The following is a 19,899-nucleotide window of genomic DNA, read 5'->3' on the forward strand; positions in this document are numbered from 1 at the left end:
TAGCAAACTTACAGCTTACCATATATAATGGCCCATAAAGATTACTTCCAAAGTAACAATTTTGTTAAAAGCAAGATCTAAGAGAGAGGAGGGAACTCTTTATGAGATCAACTCGCAGAGAAGTGCTGGAGAAAATGTGCATATTTTGCAAAGGACAAACCCGCAAGCATTTCAAGTGGTTTTTAAATCCTTATCTTCTTGTAAAACTAAATAGGCTAAAGACAAAATGATAAATGCTTCCAGGCAACAAGGAGACAGTTCCTTCCAATGTGAATATGAGCACATTGATTTTGTAGCGAAAGAAACATGTACATTAATGCATGCAGAACCAGATACTGTATTAGTGTAAACAAATGATGTTTCACCAATGATGTTCTTAAAAGAAAAATGCTTTAATTTTTTTCTTTTTATAAATGTTTATTCTGAACTATTTCTGAAGAAAACCTAAGAAAGAAAAAACTAAAGGACATGAATGAAACCCATGTCATATTTCTTAGAGGAGAAAGTTATGAGCAAATTAGTTTAAAGCTACATCATTTGTTGAATAAAATCAAGGAACATTATGGAAATAAACTTATTAATCAGAAAAGCATAAAACAAGACACTTACATATCTTTTGCTAAGGACACCATAAACAATGAACTAAAGAATGTTATTTTATTGACAAGGGCAAAGATTCACAAAGTCCATGATAATAACATTCAGCCAAACTCAATGAGATTGGCAGATATTCTCAAAGGGTAATCTATGAATATACCATGTGAACTATTGAAGGTGTACAGGATTATATACTGGTTCTAAAGATGAGACGACTGAGACGACTGAAAGATATGTAGAAGCATTGGCAGATGATATCTATAAAGCTACTGAAGGTAAAGAGAAGCAATCAAAGCACATAATACTTGAAATGAGATTGAAAAGTATTGCTGGTTCCAGAAAGTTTCAAGAGGTCATTAATCATTTTGGCCCCTCTATAGGATATCATAAAGCAGAAGAATATAAGACTCAAATTGCTGAACATATCATTGAGAGGAAACAAGTTCTTTCTGATGGCTTACAACTAAATAAGGGACTACGTACAAATTCTACATGGGACAGCTACGAGGAATCAATGTATCATGAATCTCAGGGCATCGTGATCCAAAATGACTTCTCAGCTGCACCATTAACGATGGGAGAAGAATCGGCGCAAAATACAAAATCATCATCATTTCTTGGAGGGAAAAGTAAGAGAAGTCTTGACATACCAAATACAGAACTAGAACTACTGTAGTAGGAAAAGCTTAAGATGTCAAGATTTTTATTTGATATTTTAACCATGGATATTCCTGCAAACTTCAAAACTTGCATTACCAGATATGTTGCTTGGACAATACCAAGTTATACAAATGAGCAACTACCAATGTGGTCTGGGTGGAACTCCACAATAAGCGAAGATATCTTGCCGCCACAGAAAACAAGGTAAATATTGGAGCCACCCAACAACACAAAATGATGTAGTTAATAAAACATTGAAGACGAATGTTGCTCTTGCTAAAGAGTGCAAGTTAGAGTGCATTGCAACAACATATGACTTACCTATAGCTAAGACAGCCTGTCAATTACAGGACACAATGAAGCCCAAGTATGACAAGATTTTCGTTTATTTAGGAGTATTTCATATCATGTTTTGATATCTGTCAGCAATTGGATACCTCATAGATGCTTCAAGCACTGCCCATAACTTAATGGAAAGTGGTGCCCTTACTAAAGGTTCTCTTAATGCCTTTTGTCCGGTAAGCACTACAAAGAAGAAGAAACTATGTGCTTTTGGCCATTGCGATGCAAATCAAACACATTGAGTGGTTTTTGTATCTTAAAAAGCAAAATGACAGCTATGAGCACTTGGTGAAAAGTGTACAGGCTGTCCAGGTCTCACCTTCTCCCGAAAAAATGGAATCTTAAAGGACAGTGAAGATTACAAATCCTTTAAGAGGATCTATGAAACTTTTAGTGAGGAAACAAAAGCTGATAGGCATGAAATCAATGCACAGTTCAGAAGAAACCACATTGACATGATTGATATCTACCTTTTATTTAGTAGAGCTGTACAAACAAATGATACTGAACTTTTCATTGTCATGCTTGGGAGAATGATTGACATTTTCTTTTCTACAAGTTAAAATAACTATGCTCGTCACCTGTGCTTGTATCATTTCAAACTTCTGAACTTAGATACAAGCCATCCAGGTCTAAGATAAAAACTTGAAGAAGGTGCTTGTCATCTAATTCCTTTGCTTCCCAACCAATTGATCGCACACTAGCAAGTACAATACATGCAGATGCAGCGTCGGGGTAAACTAAAATAATATCTTTCCATCAAAGTCATGGTGCAACCAAAAGATGGACAGTTAAAGGTGTACCATCGTTGGAACTATTTGAAAAGTAGCAGTAACGAAGAACACAAATCCAAGTCCTGAAACAAAAATCAGGAGAACATTTTGGAAATGACTGACACTAATATGAATCCTTTTTCTGAGTTTCTACTCAATAACAATAATCTTTAGTGTATAGCTGATGGCAGAAAAGCAAAGTAAAGAATGATAGGATAAATGTTTCCATTTTTGGAAAAAAATGGAGAGATGAATTTGTCAATGATTATTCACAAGATCCTTATAGATTTGAAAGGCGATTGCAGAAGAGGAAAGTAAATAACTTTATCACTTCATGTATCAATGCCAAAACAAAAGGTAAAGACAAGATAATTGAGCTAAAGACCACATGAGATCTGATGGGCAGGTTACTTTATCTTCCCGGCACTATAAATAGTGAGCTTGAAAAGGTGTTAGCTTTCCTTTTAACCCCAATTTCTCTCTCTCTATAGTAAACATTTCAGGAACAGCAAAGAAGACACCTAAATACAAACTTTCCAAGCACATAGAAAGACTAATGATACATTCACAACCATTGGAGGTCAACATATTCATTTATGATGCAACGCTTATAATACAATCATTGGCCATAAGTTTACCTAAAATTTTGGGAAAGTTTCAGAGGTAGTTTTGAAGATCATTTGCAATAAACAGGCAGATGAAATACATCTTGTATGTGATAACTATGTAAAAAGCATTAAGAATGCCACACAACTGACAAGAGGAGCAACTGATGGATCATTTCATATCACAAGTGCAGATCAATAACATACTAAGGATTTTAGATTAGTCTCAAAATAACCAAATTCTAAATATACACTTAAGTTATTCAAGGAAGAATAGAAACCTGCAAATTATACAGCTGTCATAAAACAAACAACTATTTCTGGGTCGATCTGTGATTGGACTTGCTAGCAAATAAATACCATAGTAAAAAACAATAATAAATAATGATAATAATATTGGTCATAAAACGTAAGTGATATAACCTAGATGACAGAGTACCAGAAGGGCAATATTAACTTGAAAAACTACCGAATCGAACAAAACCAAAATGGCTGCCGATACCGAGGACCGCCAAGCCTCTTCCAAAATTAAAATCCACATTACTGGAACGAGAACAAATGCCCGGTACTGAAAAAACTGTCAAAACAAACTATGGTATTTAACATTGGTAAAGGTGAAGTAGCAACGTCAGTCATGTTGAATTAACGACAATCACTTTCGAAACACACCTAACAAAATAAAAACGACTTAGCGGGCAAGTCCAAAACAGAAGGATGACCTGGAGAGTGCGAGTAGTAGGTGTCGGTAGGGTAGCACAACTGTATTCTCTAGGGCCTGTCACGGCCCTCCCCTTTGATGAAGGGATTATCTAAATGAAAGACAGCCTGTGAATAGTGGTTTACACACGCCCTTGTTAGATATACGACACCAACAAGGTGCTCGCGCGAGGGTTGTAACCTCTGCATTCCATGCTTTTATCTTTCTCTAGTATATTTGGAAGATTTATATTAGAAAAGAAGGACTTTTCACTGGGCGTCACAGGTCTCTCCCCAGAAATAGATTTTTCCTTTGTCAAAATCCCTTTATGTTTACACATGACAATCAGTGTATTCAATACACAGCTAAAGAGACAGGGAATGTCAAAAGTATTGTAATATTAGAATACAGTTGCTCACTTGTTGAGGCAGATACAATGCTGATGTACCATCTTAGGATGATATCAGAAGCTTCCCCTGGAATAAATGTTGTTGATCAAGCAACAGACACTGATGTAACGATTATCCTCCTCTTACATGTAATCTATTTCAAGCTAAAAACATGGAAGGATCTACAACATTCAAGGGACAATACAAGGAGATATGTTCATATTACAGACTTAGCAAAGCCTCTCAGTCCAGTAATGTGTAAAGCATTACTAGGATATCATGCTCTAACAGGCTGTCATTATACTGCTGCTTTCCTAGGGAGGGGGAATGAATGAATGAATGAATAAATGATTGTTGATTATCTGGCATCATAACATCAATGGTCATTGAAACCGATGGGAGTATGATTAATAACGAATAATTAATTGAAGATAAAAAATAATAAATAACTAATAAATTATTTAAAATTTCATATACCATTTAAAAATGAGTAAGGTCAGCTTCCAATATGAACTTGGAAATGCCACTGGCATCAAATAGAATGTCTCCTCCAAGAATTTCATTGAGGATGTACCTGCCATCCTCATTACAAGCTTCAGAGGGGAATCGTTCTCTGATATCCACAAGACTAGGCCATTCAACAAGTAAATGTCTAACAGTCACAGGAACCAAGCAGTCATCACAAAATGGCTGACACCTACCAGTCAACAGGAACTCATGAGTCCAGCATATTTGTCCAATTCTAAGGTGACAAAGGGCAGTCTCCCACCTTCTTGGCATATTACCATACTTCCATGGAGGTATAGCATTCGTTACGTCCTTCATCTTATTTTGATCACTAGAATTCGATTAACGTTGTCAAATAATAACAAGACAGTTTCTGATAAGAGGCAAAGAGTAATTACATGGAAGAAGGTATCTTCCAGTAATTTGTCTGCTGCTTGTTTTGCTAATTTGTCTGCCTCTTCATTTCCCGGCACACCCACACGAGCCGGGACCCAGCAAAACTTAACTTCTTTACCTGCAGTGCAACAAATATACATTCTAAAATTTTAAAAATTAAAGGTTTGGTTTGATTAAAAACTGTCAGTGCTTGCAACACACTTTTTGCATCACTAAAAATAGTAAAATTATCCTCTTCCATTACTCCTATTTTTTCAACAGCAGTCAGGATATCATACAGCTCTGCTGTAAAGATAAAGGATGTTAAAGGGATCACACATTTTACAACTACAACAAAAATTGTACACCCCAAATCCACGATCCATGTTGTTCTGCATATTCTAAAAAGGCAGACCACATTTCCTTATTTATCATGTTACCTTTGGAACAAGTGAAATGATTACAGAAAGAGATCTCTGGAAGTTTCCAGGGAGGGGTGACTGATAGACTAAAAGGTAGTACCCCGCACCTAGAAAGATCCAGGCTATTTAGCAGTTGTTTAACTCTGAAGCCATAAAGCTTTGGGGATGTAGAGTGACCCTCATAAGAAAAAGAATTCTCTCTATGGTCAGCTTCAAATGGGGAAGGGAAATATCAATCCTTTTAAGAGAGCTGAAAAGAAAATTTGGGGAGAAAACTATTTATTGATGAAAAATGTTATTTTTATAATAAAATAAATTTTTGAATATACTTACCCGGTGATTATATAAGCTGCAACTCTGTTGCTCGACAGAAAACTCTACGTTAAAAATCCGCCAGCGATCGCTATACAGGTAGGGGGTGTACATTAACAGCGCCATCTGTCGGGAAGGTACTCAGTACTCAATGTAAACACAGAACTCAATTTTCTCCTCGGTCCACTGGGTCTCTATTGGGGAGGAAGGGAGGGTCCTTTAATATATAATCACCGGGTAAGTATATTCAAAAATTTATTTTATTATAAAAATAACATTTTTCAATATTAAACTTAGCCGGTGATTATATAAGCTGATTCACACCCAGGGGGGTGGGTAGAGACCAGCAATAATTGTTTACATTATTATGAGCTAAGGATTTTTTATTTCATTTTAGCAGTTATTCAAAATAACAAACATAAAATAAATAAGTACCTGGTAAGGAAGTCGACTTGAACAATTACTCTGCCTTTTTAAGTACGTCTTCCTTACGGAGCCTCGCGATCCTCTTAGGATGCTGAGCGACCCCTAGGAGCTGAAGTATCAAGGGTTGCAACCCATACAACAGGACCTCATCAAAACCTCTAATCTAGGCGCTTTTCAAGAAATGACTTTGACCACCCGCCAAATCAAGTAGGATGCGAAAGGCTTCTTAGCCTTCCGGACAACCCAAAAACAATAATAAAACATTTCAAGAGAAAGAATAAAAAGGTTATGGAATTAGGGAATTGTAGTGGTTGAGCCCTCACCCACTACTACACTCGTTGCTACGAATGGTCCCAGAGTGTAGCAGTTCTCGTAAAGAGACTGGACATTCTTAAGATAAAAAGACGCGAACACTGACTTGCTTTTCCAATAGGTTGCGTCGATTATACTTTGCAGAGATCTATTTTGTTTAAAGGCCACGGAAGTTGCGACAGCTCTAACTTCGTGTGTCCTTACCTTCAGCAAAGCTTGGTCTTCCTCATTCAGATGGGAATGAGCTTCTCGTATTAACAGTCTGATAAAATAGGAAAAAGCATTCTTTGACATAGGCAAAGATGGTTTCTTAACTGAACACCGTAAAGCTTCAGACGGGCCTCGTAAAGGTTTAGTTCGTTTTAAATAGAACTTAAGAGCTCTTACAGGGCATAAGACTCTTTCTAGTTCATTTCCAACCATACGATAAGTTTGGAATATCGAACGATATTGGCCAAGGCCGAGAAGGCAGCTCGTTTTGGCAAGAAAACCAAGTTGTAGAACATGTAGCCGTTTTGGATGAGAATCCGATGTTCTTGCTGAAGGCATGAATCTCACTGACTCTTTTAGCTGTGGCTAAGCATACCAGGAAAAGAGTCTTTAAGGTGAGATCTTTCAGGGAGGCCGATTGTAGCGGTTCGAACCTGTCTGACATAAGGAATCTTAGTACCACGTCTAAATTCCAACCAGGTGTAACCAAACGACGCTCCTTCGTGGTCTCAAAAGACTTAAGGAGGTCCTGTAGATCTTTATTGTTGGAAAGATCTAAGCCTCTGTGACGGAAGACTGATGCCAACATGCTTCTGTAACCCTTGATAGAGGGAGCTGAAAGAGATCGTTCTTTCCTCAGATATAAGAGGAAGTCAGCTATTTGAGTTACAGAGGTACTGGTCGAGGATACGGATACTGACTTGCACCAGTTTCGGAAGATTTCCCACTTCGATTGGTAGACTCTAAGGGTGGATGTTCTCCTTGCTCTAGCAATCGCTCTGGCTGCCTCCTTCGAAAAGCCTCTAGCTCTCGAGAGTCTTTCGATAGTCTGAAGGCAGTCAGACGAAGAGCGTGGAGGCCTTGGTGTACCTTCTTTACGTGTGGCTGACGTAGAAGGTCCACCCTTAGGGGAAGTGTTCTGGGAACGTCTACTAGCCATCGAAGTACCTCTGTGGACCATTCTCTCGCGGGCCAGAGGGAAGCAACTAGCGTCAACCTTGTCCCTTCGTGAGAGGCGAACTTCTGCAGTACCTTGTTGACAATCTTGAACGGAGGGAATGCATATAGATCTAGATGTGACCAATCTAGGAGAAAGGCATCTATATGAACTGGTGCTGGGTCCGGGATTGGTGAGCAAAATATTGGGAGCCTCTTGGTCATCGAGGTTGCGAAGAGATCTATGGTTGGCTGGCCCCAGGTGGCCCAAAGTCTCTTGCATACATCCTTGTGGAGGGTCCATTCTGTTGGAATTATTTGTCCCTTCCGACTGAGACAATCTGCCATGACATTCAAGTTGCCTTGGATGAACCTCGTTACTAGTGATATGTCTAGACCTTTTGACCAGGTGAGGAGGTCCCTTGCGATCTCGTACAACGTCAGAGAGTAGGTCCCTCCTTGCTTGGAGATGTACGCCAAAGCCGTGGTGTTGTCCGAGTTCACCTCCACCACTTTGCCTTGAAGGAGAGACCTGAAGCTTTCCAGGCCAGACGTACTGCCAGTAGCTCCTTGCAGTTGAAATGCATTGTCCTTTGACTCGAGTTCCATAATCCCGAGCATTCCCGACCGTCTAATGTCGTACCCCAGCCTACGTCCGATGCGTCCGAGAAGAGAACGTGGTTGGGAGTCTGAACAGTCAGGGGAAGACCCTCTCTTAGGTTGATATAGTCCTTTCACCAAGTCAGACAAGACTTTATCTTTTCGGAAACCGGGATCGAGACCGCTTCTAGCGTCTTGTCCTTTTTCCAGTGAAAAGCTAGATGGTATAGAAGAGGACGGAGGTGTAGTCTTCCTAGTGACACAAATTGATCCACGGATGACAGCGTCCCTACTAGACTCATCCACAGCCTGACTGAGCAGCGTTCCTTCTTCAGCATCTTCTGGATGGATAGCAGGGCTGGGGGCTGATCGTCTTGTTCAGCAACGTCCTCATCAGAGGGTTCCTCATCCGAAACTGATGAGGAAACGGCAACGGAGTGGGCAACGTCTGACTCGCTGAATCCGGTCGCACTGGTGGATGCGTGACGGAGCCGGACGCAATATCATGGAACTGCTGCACAGTCTGTGAACTGTCAACAACCATGGGAGCGCGAGGAAGTACAGCGTCAACCCGAAACTGTCTAGACCGTCTGGGTTGTGCAGTCAACACCCTACCGGGTTGCTGAGGTTGACGCACTGCGTCACAACAAGTCACCTCTGCTGGTTGTTGAACGTCCTGAACGTCAACAACCACCTCCAAGCGTCGCTTAACGTCAACGTGCGGCTGGCAACCCACACTGGGTCGCATGCATCGGTGGAGGAACCACCTCAACTGGCAGACGCGAGTAGGTTACCTCAGCGTCAACAGGGCGCACAACCGACCGGTTGGAAGGTTGTTGGCCAGAAGGTTCTTCTCCGCATTTATGTCCTCTATCAAGGACGCAAGCTTGGACTGCATGTCTTGCAGCAAAACCCATTTAGGGTCTACGGGAGCAGGTGTGGCAACAGACGGGGTTAGCGACTGAGGCGGAACCGTTTACCATCCCTGAAAGCCTTGTTATGCGTGACATAATAGTACAGCAAAACTTCAAAGGCTCGACAACAGCTGAGAAGTTGACCTGTAAACAACTTGGAGCGTCTCCTGGCTAGGCGCCAGGGAGAGTCTACCAGAATTGAGAAGTCTATCTGGGCAGAGGCATGAACTCCCAAGCCGAGAACTTCTCTCGTGTCATATCAGACTCTCGCTCTATAAACCAGTTTAAAAGAAGGGAAAGCAAAGGCTGTATCCCCCAAACTCCTCCTGGTGAAAAAACCAGTCGCCTAGCCAACGTAACGCTCTCTAGGAGAGCGAGAGAGCACTAGCTTAAAAACAACGGCTTCGAAGTAGCTAGGCCTAGTGTAAGTTCTGACGTTTAGGCGAACGAGGAGCAGCAGGGACAAGATCCGGACGAAGATCCTTAAAAAATCATCATGATTTAATTAAAGTCCATAGGAGGCTAAGCAGCTTAAGGCTCCTCTCCATCTGACAGAGTCCTCAAGGGAATATCAGTAGGAGGGAGAACAGCAACTTCCTCATCTACAGGAACCTTGTCCGATAAAAGCTGAGTCTCTCACTGGTGCATTAGTAGCGGACCAGAACGCAACGTCATGTAACTGCTTGACAGTCTGTGAACTGTCAACAACTGAACTGTCAACCACAACAGGTGCGTGAGGACGTACAGCGTCCACTCGAGACTGCTTTGACTGCCTAGACTGAGCAGTCAAAACAACTCTAGAATGCGGAGGTTGACGCACCGCGTCAAAACAAAACAACTTAGACTGTTGTTGTACCTCGCGAACGTCAACGGAAGGTTCCGTGCGTCGCTGAACGTCAACATGCGGCTGGCAGGGTACACTGGAACGCATGGGTGGCGGGACTCTCTCAGCTGGAGTGCGGCAGAAGGTCGCCTCAGCGTCCACAGGACGCACAACCGTGGTTGGTTGTAGGCTAGAGGTTGGTGCAGCGTCAACCTTCTCCGCACGAAAGTCCTGCATCAATGACGTTAACTGAGACTGCATGGTCTGCAGCAAAGACCACTAGGGTCTACAGGAGCAGGTGCGGCAACAGACGGTGTGACTGCCTGATGCGGTACCGCTTTGCCTCTCTTAGGAGGTGATCAGTCGTCGGAAGACTGCAGCGAGTCCGAACTGACCCAGTGGCTACAGCTGGGCCGTTGGACTTGCGTGGAAGGGACCGACTTGCGCTTAAGAGGCCGCGAGACCTTGGTCCATGGTTTCTTACGAGAAACCTCTTCCGCAGACGAGGAATAAATGGGCTCTCTCGTCTTTGTGTGGGTGGGGCGATCTTGGGTAGATACGCCCGAAACCACGGAGGGAACGTCTGTTCGCTGATTAAAGCCTCTCGAACCCTTTGGTCGTACGACATTGCTTCTCCCCTGGGCTTGGGAGCTTGCAAGAGGTCCCGGACTGGGAGGACGACAGGCACGAACAGACGAACCCTCGGACGCAACACTGTAACACTTTGCGCCTCGGACGCAACACTGTAACACTTTGCGTATATCACTTTATCACTTCGATTTTCTGTTTTGCACTTATTTCTACCTGAAACACGCAATTCTACCCTTTATTAAAAGGTAGTAATTGCGAAATTAGTCGTATAATGCAAGCTCATAATACCAGCAAAAAACAGAAAACATATTTAAGATAAAAAGAAAAAACAGTGGCTGGGAAAGAGACTAAACACTAGTTCATATAACTTCGTTTTCAATCTCTCACCGCACATAGCCTGGGGACGAGAATAAAAACCTAAAAACGTTTTATTCTTCCTCCCCGTACAGAGACTAGGGACGAGAGTAACACGAGAACAACATTACCCGCTTGAACGGAACGTTTACTCTCCTCTCTCTCCCTCCGTCTCTATCTCTCTCTCTCTTTCTCTCTTGATTTCGCACCTAAGAGAAGAGCCCAATTATATATCGTCAAAAAAAAACATGTTAATTGACTAAAGGAAAAAACTGAAAGGATTTTCAAATAAAAAGTTCCTTTAAATTAGAATTTAAAACATTTAAGCTAAGAAAGAATGAACAAAACGTCAGAATCGATTTACTCTTACTGCAAAGTGAAACCGTGATACACTCTCTCTCTATCGTAACGATAGAGCGCATGTTGAACGTCCTGAACGTCAACAACTGCATAGCATAAAAAACTAAACGTTAGTTCATCTTTGAAAACAGTACGAAGACTATCAAAGAAAATCTTTCATAAAATATTACATTTACAAAGTTTTAAATCCTTAGCTCTTTAAAAGCTAATTACGATATAAAGGGCTCAACGTTGATTAACTTCGGTTTCCAAGTTAGGACCGCCTACTCTCAGGAAAGGTCTATATAAACAAAACATTAAAATTATTTTATATGTTTATAATAAATGGAAAGTTAATCGAAGAGGCCTAATAAAGGCGGAGAGATATAAAATATATAGAGGAAAATCTATAACGTGATATAATTACTAAAAGCCTAAACATACTTCCGTCTAAGGGAAGGGTCGGCCATTTAAAAGTGAAAGAAAGTCCATACTATCTTTGTCACCATAATTAAATCTATCCAAAACGAGTTCAAGTTTTGAGATGAAGATAAAACACCTGCATAGCGAAAGCTCAAAACTAGAATAGTGTACTTCACCAATAGTTGTGAAAACAAATCCAGTTAGCACAGCGAATTAGTAGGTCTTGCCGGTAGCCCGACAGAGAGAAAATTGAGTTCTGTGTTTACATTGAGTACTGAGTACCTGCCCGACAGATGGCGCTGTTAATGTACACCCCCTACCTGTATAGCGATCGCTGGCGGATTTTTAACGTAGAGTTTTCTGTCGAGCAACAGAGTTGCAGCTTATATAATCACCGGCTAAGTTTAATATTGAAAATAGTCTATTGAAAAATATGTTTGCTCAATTTATGGTCAGGGAACATCATCATCTGGGAATGAAGCGAGGCTCAAAATTTTCCTGTAAAAGTACAAACCAGCAAATTAAGACAGTCCTTCAGAGAAAATCTAACGGAATTGATGCAGGCATGCTTCCACCTTGAGAAAATTTGTTAATGCTTAAATTTGCTTTGCAATTACATGGCATACATCTGGAAACATGCCCACATGAGGGATCTAGTACAAGATTTTTGTCCTACAGGTCATAATTGGAAGGGAGAAAATGGGATATTCCAACCCATATGGTTTACTTGTAGTCAGATTCTAACTGTAATTTCTGATACCATGTAACCTAGATGTAGATGAGGGAGAAGAGTATTATGATGACTGATGAATGTATTTTTGATGTTGAGTTAGATAACTAGGAAAGTAATCTTAGTATGTAGAGTTACTAGAAACTAGTTTTATAACTTTGCCATTGATAGATGTATGACTATTGAATTGACAGAAGCATTGGGCAATATGGTTACTGAGAGAAGAACCCCTGACAGATAATAAAACCCTCAGCTAAACAAGCCATAATGCTAACACTGCCAGTGTCTCAAAACGACTTCCGGCAAAGGGTTGCTACTATAATTTCATAAAAAGAAAGAAATGAATTGCATTACATCATGAGTGTTACAAAGTTCCCATAATTACACCATAAAAAGTTCTATAATAATAGTAAGAGCTGTGAGATGTATCTAACTTTATCTCATTCACTTATTTATTGCAGTACAGTAGTCGAACTTGACTTTACACAAATGCCTCAGTTACTTCCTTACCGATGAAGGAAAATGGAAATATGGTATTCTACTTTTGGGAAGATTTTGATGCATCATTAAAGGTGCCATCGGCTTTTAATAATATTTCATGTGCACTAAACTGGATTAGATTCCTGAAAAAAATTGATAAAAATTTGCTTTTTTCCTAAATATACTACTGTACAAGGTGATAACTTTTAAATGTCCCTAGCTATAAAATTTTAGGTTTTATACCTGTACAGTGTAACAAAATATAATTACATACATATGCCAAGGCACTTCCCCCAATTTTGGGGGGTAGCCGACATCAAACAAATGAAACAAAAAAGGGGACGTCTCCTATGTTCCTCCCAGCCTGACAAGGGAAAAACTGAGTTAGGCTGGTACTGCTAAGGTGGCACAGCCCACCCTCCCACATTATCCACCACAGATGAAGCTTCACAATGCTGAATCCCCTACTGCTGCTACCTCCGCGGTCATTGACTTTATAAAATTCAAAAAATTACACAAAAAAAGGTAAAAACTATCATTTTGTCTTGAGAGCCGTCAATGAGACTGTTTTTAGGAATCACCACCATTTTTTACATAGGAAACAAGTGTCAAACCTTTCTCACCTAAAGTTTTTATCGTTTATATTTGAAAGATCTTCTTTAATGTTTTTACGGTTCTTAAAATATTTCCTTCTAATTGTTCATTACTTCTCTTTTAGTTAATTTATTTCCTTGTTTCCTTTCCTCACCAGGTTATTTTTCCCTCTTAGAGCCATTAGCAATAATAATAATAATAATAATAATAATAATAATAATAATAATCAATATAATAATAATAATAATAATTGATGATAAATGATAATCATTATGTTTAACAGTCTCTATCTTTTGAAGCAAAAGCTTTACACAGTGCTTACCTCATCACAAATAACGAGGCCAACTTCATTTTTATGTAAAACATGAGCATGCAAGCGGAATGTTTCATATGAAATTATCAAAACTTGGTCGACAGCTCGTCTTCCACTTGTCATCAAGAAGCCACTCAAATTTCTGTCAATCTCTGCTTTAGTGCCAGAATCAATGGTCAAACAGTTCAGTGCCCCTTTCAGCCACTTGTTGATTTCATTATACCAATTCTGCAAAGGAAAACAGCAGTTGCAGTCATCATGTATATCTTCTTTATAAGAAATGCATATGTTCATACCTTTGGTTTTCTCTGGAGAACAATATATAAAAAACTTCAATGAAATGTTTTACAATTTCTTGCCTATATTGATAACCTGAAATTAAGCTTACTCAAACAATATTATATGGTGTCATCCAAAATACTAAACAACATACAGTACCTTGACTAAACTGGACGGAGAAACCACAATGACTTTTTCAATGATAGGTTTACAATTAGGTCCCTGCCTCAGTAGAGTCCACATCAGCGTAATGCACTGTAGGGTCTTTCCTAGACCCATTTCATCTGCCATGATGCAGCCAAAGTTATTCTCGATCTGATTTCCAGTGACACAGTCATACATAAACTTTACACCCTGAAAATTAGAAACAACCCAATGTGATTAGTAAAAAAAAAAATGACCTTCAAATTGTTTATGATTTCTTATTCTACAAAAGAAAAATACTTTCATATAGGCGGCGGCTATCAAACACAGTAGTCATGAATACATATCTATCATATGATTATTAATTACATAATATGCTTTCAATACTGACGCTTACCTCACGCTGATGAGGACGCAATATCTTTGAAAGCAACGGGTCGACAACAACTGCTACTGGTAATGTATCTCTGCAATTAAATAAACCCACTTAAAAATGTATACAATACATAACATTAAAAACTCATTTAGTTATGCTAAACAATGTGGGTTTAGCATAGAACATTTATTAATAATAAAAAGAAATTTTTGCAGAAGATTAACTGTTACTATGTGAGGCACCCTTACTGACTATAACTGTCATACTGCCTCCTAGAGCTGCAGGAACTGAAGCAAAGAAACCTTTTGTGCATGCCTGGATGTAAAAACACTCAGGAATAAAGAGGTTATTGTTACTGTCAGAAAAATCAATGCTTTGGCTGCCTTATACAATGCTTCTAAGTATTAAATACTGTTGCACTATAAAGTAAAAGGTATGAGGTTGGATAACAAGAGGGAAGAAAGAAATCTGGATTAGAATTAAGAAGTACAAGGTTAAAAGTCACAAATTATTTAAATCAATTTATATTTTTCTTAACCATACAAACCTCAGATATTTACTAGGACTTCAGCGAAGCTATAAATAACCGTTAAGCTTTTTAACGAGGTTAACACCTCTGGCTTTCTGATGGTGAGTAGGCCCCCTCACCTAAAAGCTAGCGCAACCTTCACTTTGACCTATAACTTAGGCATTGCAGGCTGGTTGAGGCATGCAGTGTAACTTGAAAGGTCTCAGGTTTGTATGGTTACAAAAACCTTGAAATTTTCAAGATTTCTAATTCTACTAGCTATACAAACCCTCGCCATTTATATTGGTTTACTCCTAATTCATTTAGTTATAACCAGAATTAAGTAGTTGTGGAATTCTGGTAACATTGTATGGTTACCAAGTATCTCACCCACATTGGGAAAGAGCATCTGAGTCAGCGAGACAGCTCCACTTATCTCATGGTCAAGACTCGCAGGGTGGATGAGGCGGAACGTTAAAATAAATGACTAGTTTGTACAGGTAGGAAAAATATAAATTATCTTAAATATTTGTAGCTTGTTCCAATGAGAATACAAACCCTCGTCATTTATATGGGAGTGTTCCTTAGGTGAGAGTAAGTTCCCTATACCAGGGGTGCATCTGTCTAACCCTTAATCCAGATAAAGGAAAGGGTGACACTCTAAGACCAGCTTGTAAGAGAGGCAAGGTCTAGAAGCTAGTCCCAAGCAGTGAAAGTCAATATTCTTACAAAGACTGGATTACATGACATTAGCAAAGAATAGGTTTATCTTAATATCTAAAAAAACATTTGTTTTAAATTAAATGTCACAAGAAAAAAATGGGGTCTCTTACCTGTATAAGTGTTTCTTCAATGAGGATACTCCCAAGTGAGGGATGTCCATAAGAAAAGAAAAGAGCTAATTCATTCTACTTTCATATTCACTTATGTTCAACATATTTATGTGATCCAAGTTATCATCCTGAAAAAAAAAAGCAAAAAAATTTGAATGATTTGTTGAGAAGCAAATACTGGAACCCTCCAAAAAGTGTCAAGTGATCTGTATGAACAATCCTTAAGGCAATGTGTGGTAAAGGTACTCTGTCTCTTCCAGACCCTAGCACTATGAACTTGCACTACCGAGTGGTTTTTGCAGAACCTAGGGTTGCAGAAATAGCATGAGCTCTAAGAGAGGACCCCTGCAGTGCTTCCCCCAAGGACAAGGAGGCTTCAAGAATAACTTCTCGTAACCAAAAGGCAACGGTATTCTTTGTCACTCTCTTTTTGTTGTGACCTGAAGTCAAAAATAGGTTAGGGACACTAGGAAGAAATGGAGCAGTTCGGCTAAGGTAATGTCTGAATGATCTTACAGGAAATAATAACAGATTGTCTGGATCATTAGTTATTTCTCTGATAGCTGAAACTGAAAAGGAATCAAATATGTTGTTAATAATGGATGGATTTTGGGTTTTTGTCACAAACTCTAGAACCAAAGACAAAGCACAGATCTTTCCATCCCTTGGAATGTAAACAAGATAAGATAAGCCAGGCAGCTCACTTTGATGAGGCTAATGCCAGAAGGAAGACCGTTTTCAAGGTGAAGTCCTGATCTTATGCTTGATAAAGAGGTTTGTAAGGTGCCATCTTCAAGGATCTTAGAACCTTAATCACACACCAAGATGGGGGTTTTAGTTCTCTGGGTGGGCAAGACTGCTCAAAGCTCTTTATAAGTTCCAACAAAAAGGAAATGTCTATTTCCTTCAGTTTGAAGGCCTGGCTTAAGGCTGAGTGATAAACTTTTATCACTGTGACTGAGAGAAAATTCTCCCTCTAGAAATACTGTACCAAAAAGTCTAATAATGGAATAGTGACTTTAAGTGGAACAATACCCTTACCATGACATGGATTGCAAAAGATGGATCACCTTGTTTGATAGACCACTGCGGAGGACTTGCGGAGGTAACCTGTTAACTGCTTCGCAGTCGGTCTTGAAAAAACTCTCAACCGGAGGAGATGCTGGATAACCTCCAACCGTGAAGAGATAGACAGTGCACTGCATTGTGAAATTTTCTGATGTGAGGTTGATGCTCAAAGTTTGGCCATTGGGAGTGTCTTGGTACTACTTCACATAAAGATATCTAGGAGCTACTAGTCCATCCCACTGGTGTTGGAATGCATCCTTCATTGTTGCTGGCTGCAATGTCAGATTGGTCGTTGTCTTTTGCCTGTCCAGGAATGTTGAGCTGCGGGACGAGGCGAAATATATGACTACCCCCAAAAAAAGCTTTAACAGGAAACTGCTCGGCTAATACTGGAAGAATTTTCCATGGCAGCATACTCCGGCTCCAAGAATGAAGTGGCCCCGTCCCTGAGACTAAATCAGATCCCAGTTGTTGGCACTGCAATCGCTGAAACGATGGACAGAGGTGATGGAGTCAATGAAGCATCTTGGGAATGACCTCAAGTAGGAGAGGGATGCTGGGGGCTTCAAATGTCCTGACTGCAGTGCTCGGTTTTGTTTGAGATCTAGTGCTGGTAGCAGGAACGTAATCTCCGGTGCCTGGTACCAATCTCTTCCTAAGACTGTGTTTGGTACTGTACTGTTGCCCTGACAAAACCATGAAGAGATTGCTCAATGTCTTGTAGGACTCAACTCAATCAGTCAGCCTGTGCTTTGATGACTTTGTTCTTATGTTTGGGTTGGACCTCCTTTCATTGGGAAAGTATCGGACCGCACTGCTACCTGCTCTCCCAAAGAGAGAGAGAAGTTGAACGTCCAGGAGGAGGAAAGAAGGGCTGAGGACTGCTTGTCTCTAGGGGAAGCAGGTAGGGCCATCTCCCTCGGAGCTTGCGTTAAAGTTAATTCAAGGTCGCAGTCGATTTTTGTCATCCCACTGGGAAGAGTTGAAGGAAAGCGTTTGGATGCCTGAGTACCTAAGAAAGGAGAGAGGGATTTAGCTGAACTCTAACTTTGAGGAGAAACTAAAAGAAGTATTTCGCTTGGTATTTTTTCCTTTTCTTGCTGTACTCAAGCCCCTGCGATGATGGCCATGATTTACTTATCTTGCAGGGTGATGACTCCTTTACAATCATGGCTTCTGCAAGAAGTGTAGAAGGGCACAACGAATGGGGATCACTGAGCTCCTGCTCATAAACATTCAACACCTACCTCCAAGAACTCTAGAGCAGGACTGCATGCCCACAAATGCTTTCTCCATCATCAAAATAAATCTATCACACTGAAAAAGAAAAGTTATAAACCAAGTTTAATCGCAGTACATCTATAAGTCGGCGACTGAAGTCAAAGTGGCTGCTCAGCGAGCCAGAAGAGGAGAGGCGGGGCTTCCCCACCACCCCACCAGTAACTACTGACACCTCGTTATAAAATCTTAACAGCAGTGTTTTCAGCTTTGCTGAAATCATACTCCTTTTAAAGGATAAGGGTTTGCATCCTTGTAGGAACAAATGAAGTACACTTTGTATAATGGGAGTCTTTATACAATTTTCTTTGCATATACAGTATATATAAAAAAAAGCAAATTCTCATCTTTCCATACTTACGAATTTACAGATAACTTTTCGTGAGCCGACAGTTCTGGAGGGCGATACAAAACTAGGGCACCTGGCTCTTCAGGATCATGAAGTGATCTTCTAACCCCATCCCTACGTATACCTAGAGAAACTGATTTCTTACTGACATAGTTGGGTATTGGAATCTTGAATGGCTTTGCCAATATTTTCCTGATAAGATCCTCCTGTCAATAATAAACAACAGCAGTTATTATAGAATCATTAGATAAAAACAAAATTATACATTTAAAAACATTCTCATTCTTTCTCACTCTTCTGCTCAGTAAAATATTTCACAGTTAAGCATCCAAAATGTCACTAAATGTTTATTACCATTAAAAAAAGGAAGGTCAACATCATATTCTGTATAACATTTCCAAATATTAAATAACTAATGGATGCTTCTTTCTACATAAAAAAGTGGTTTTAATGAAGGAAAAATCATAAATTTAGAAAGTAAATTGTAATTTTCCTAAATATACAAACCTGAGTCCTTTATTATACAGTAGGAAAAATGATAAAAGGTAAAAGGTGGACAGGGTCATCGGTAACGTCCATAAGATTCATAACTTGGAAAGATAAAATCAGGAATCAAGCACGGAAGGGTTCTGAGCTGACAATATAACTGGAATAAAGAAGAGAGAGAGACCTACCTCCATGCCCTTGACTGTGTGATGTTGACGGAGAGCCCCTATAACATGCTAACATATTTAGCTGAATCTAAGGCGAGCAGGAAAATCGACTTTAGGGTGAGGTTCTTACCTGAAGTTTGCCTCAACGGTTTATTGGGCATACCCTTTATAGAATATAACAACTTTACTATGTTTCAGGAAGGAGAGCTCATCTCAGCTGGGGCCCAAGTCTGTTCCAAACTTTTAATAAGGATAGAAATTCCCTCCAAAGAAGAAATATCTATTCTCTTTAGTCTAAACACTTGGTTCAATGCCTAGTGATAGCCTTCTACCAGTAAAATGGAGCAGTTTCTTCTTACAGAGGTAGTACAAAAGTTGGCAATCCATGGTATCGATTCTCCGAGAGGAGAGATACCTTTTCCACAACACCAACAACAGAAAATGGCTCACTTGGCCTGGTAGAGAGCCGCACAGGCTTTTTGGAGGTATCCAGACATCCTTTGCACTGTCTCCTGAGAAGAGCCTTTCTCAGAGAGAGGATGAATAGCATCGATATGTAAAGACGAAGGGATCCCGGAGCATTGTGGAAATTCTTGTCGTGAGGGTGATGTGGAAGGTTGGGGAGTTGGTAATCCTCACGGAGTCTCTGATTGGAGGTGTAGAAGGCCAGGGTACCACAATAACAAA

General features: G+C 40.0%; 1 protein-coding gene across 1 annotated transcript in view; it reads right to left on the bottom strand.

Annotated features, from left to right (window-relative positions):
- okr (DNA repair and recombination protein RAD54-like okr) overlaps window positions 1-19,899 on the bottom strand; it is a 127,321-nt gene that overhangs the window by 74,858 nt on the left and 32,564 nt on the right. Inside the window, exons 4-7 of the mRNA XM_068390821.1 lie at window positions 18,572-18,765; window positions 14,545-14,614; window positions 14,163-14,357; window positions 13,734-13,952 (exon numbers count right to left, since the gene is read on the bottom strand). Of these exons, the coding sequence (XP_068246922.1) occupies window positions 13,734-13,952; window positions 14,163-14,357; window positions 14,545-14,614; window positions 18,572-18,765 (678 nt within the window). The remainder of the gene's footprint in view (window positions 1-13,733; window positions 13,953-14,162; window positions 14,358-14,544; window positions 14,615-18,571; window positions 18,766-19,899) is intronic.

Source organism: Palaemon carinicauda, chromosome 17, assembly GCF_036898095.1.
Source record: "Palaemon carinicauda isolate YSFRI2023 chromosome 17, ASM3689809v2, whole genome shotgun sequence".
NCBI classification, from domain to species: Eukaryota; Metazoa; Arthropoda; class Malacostraca; order Decapoda; family Palaemonidae; genus Palaemon; species Palaemon carinicauda.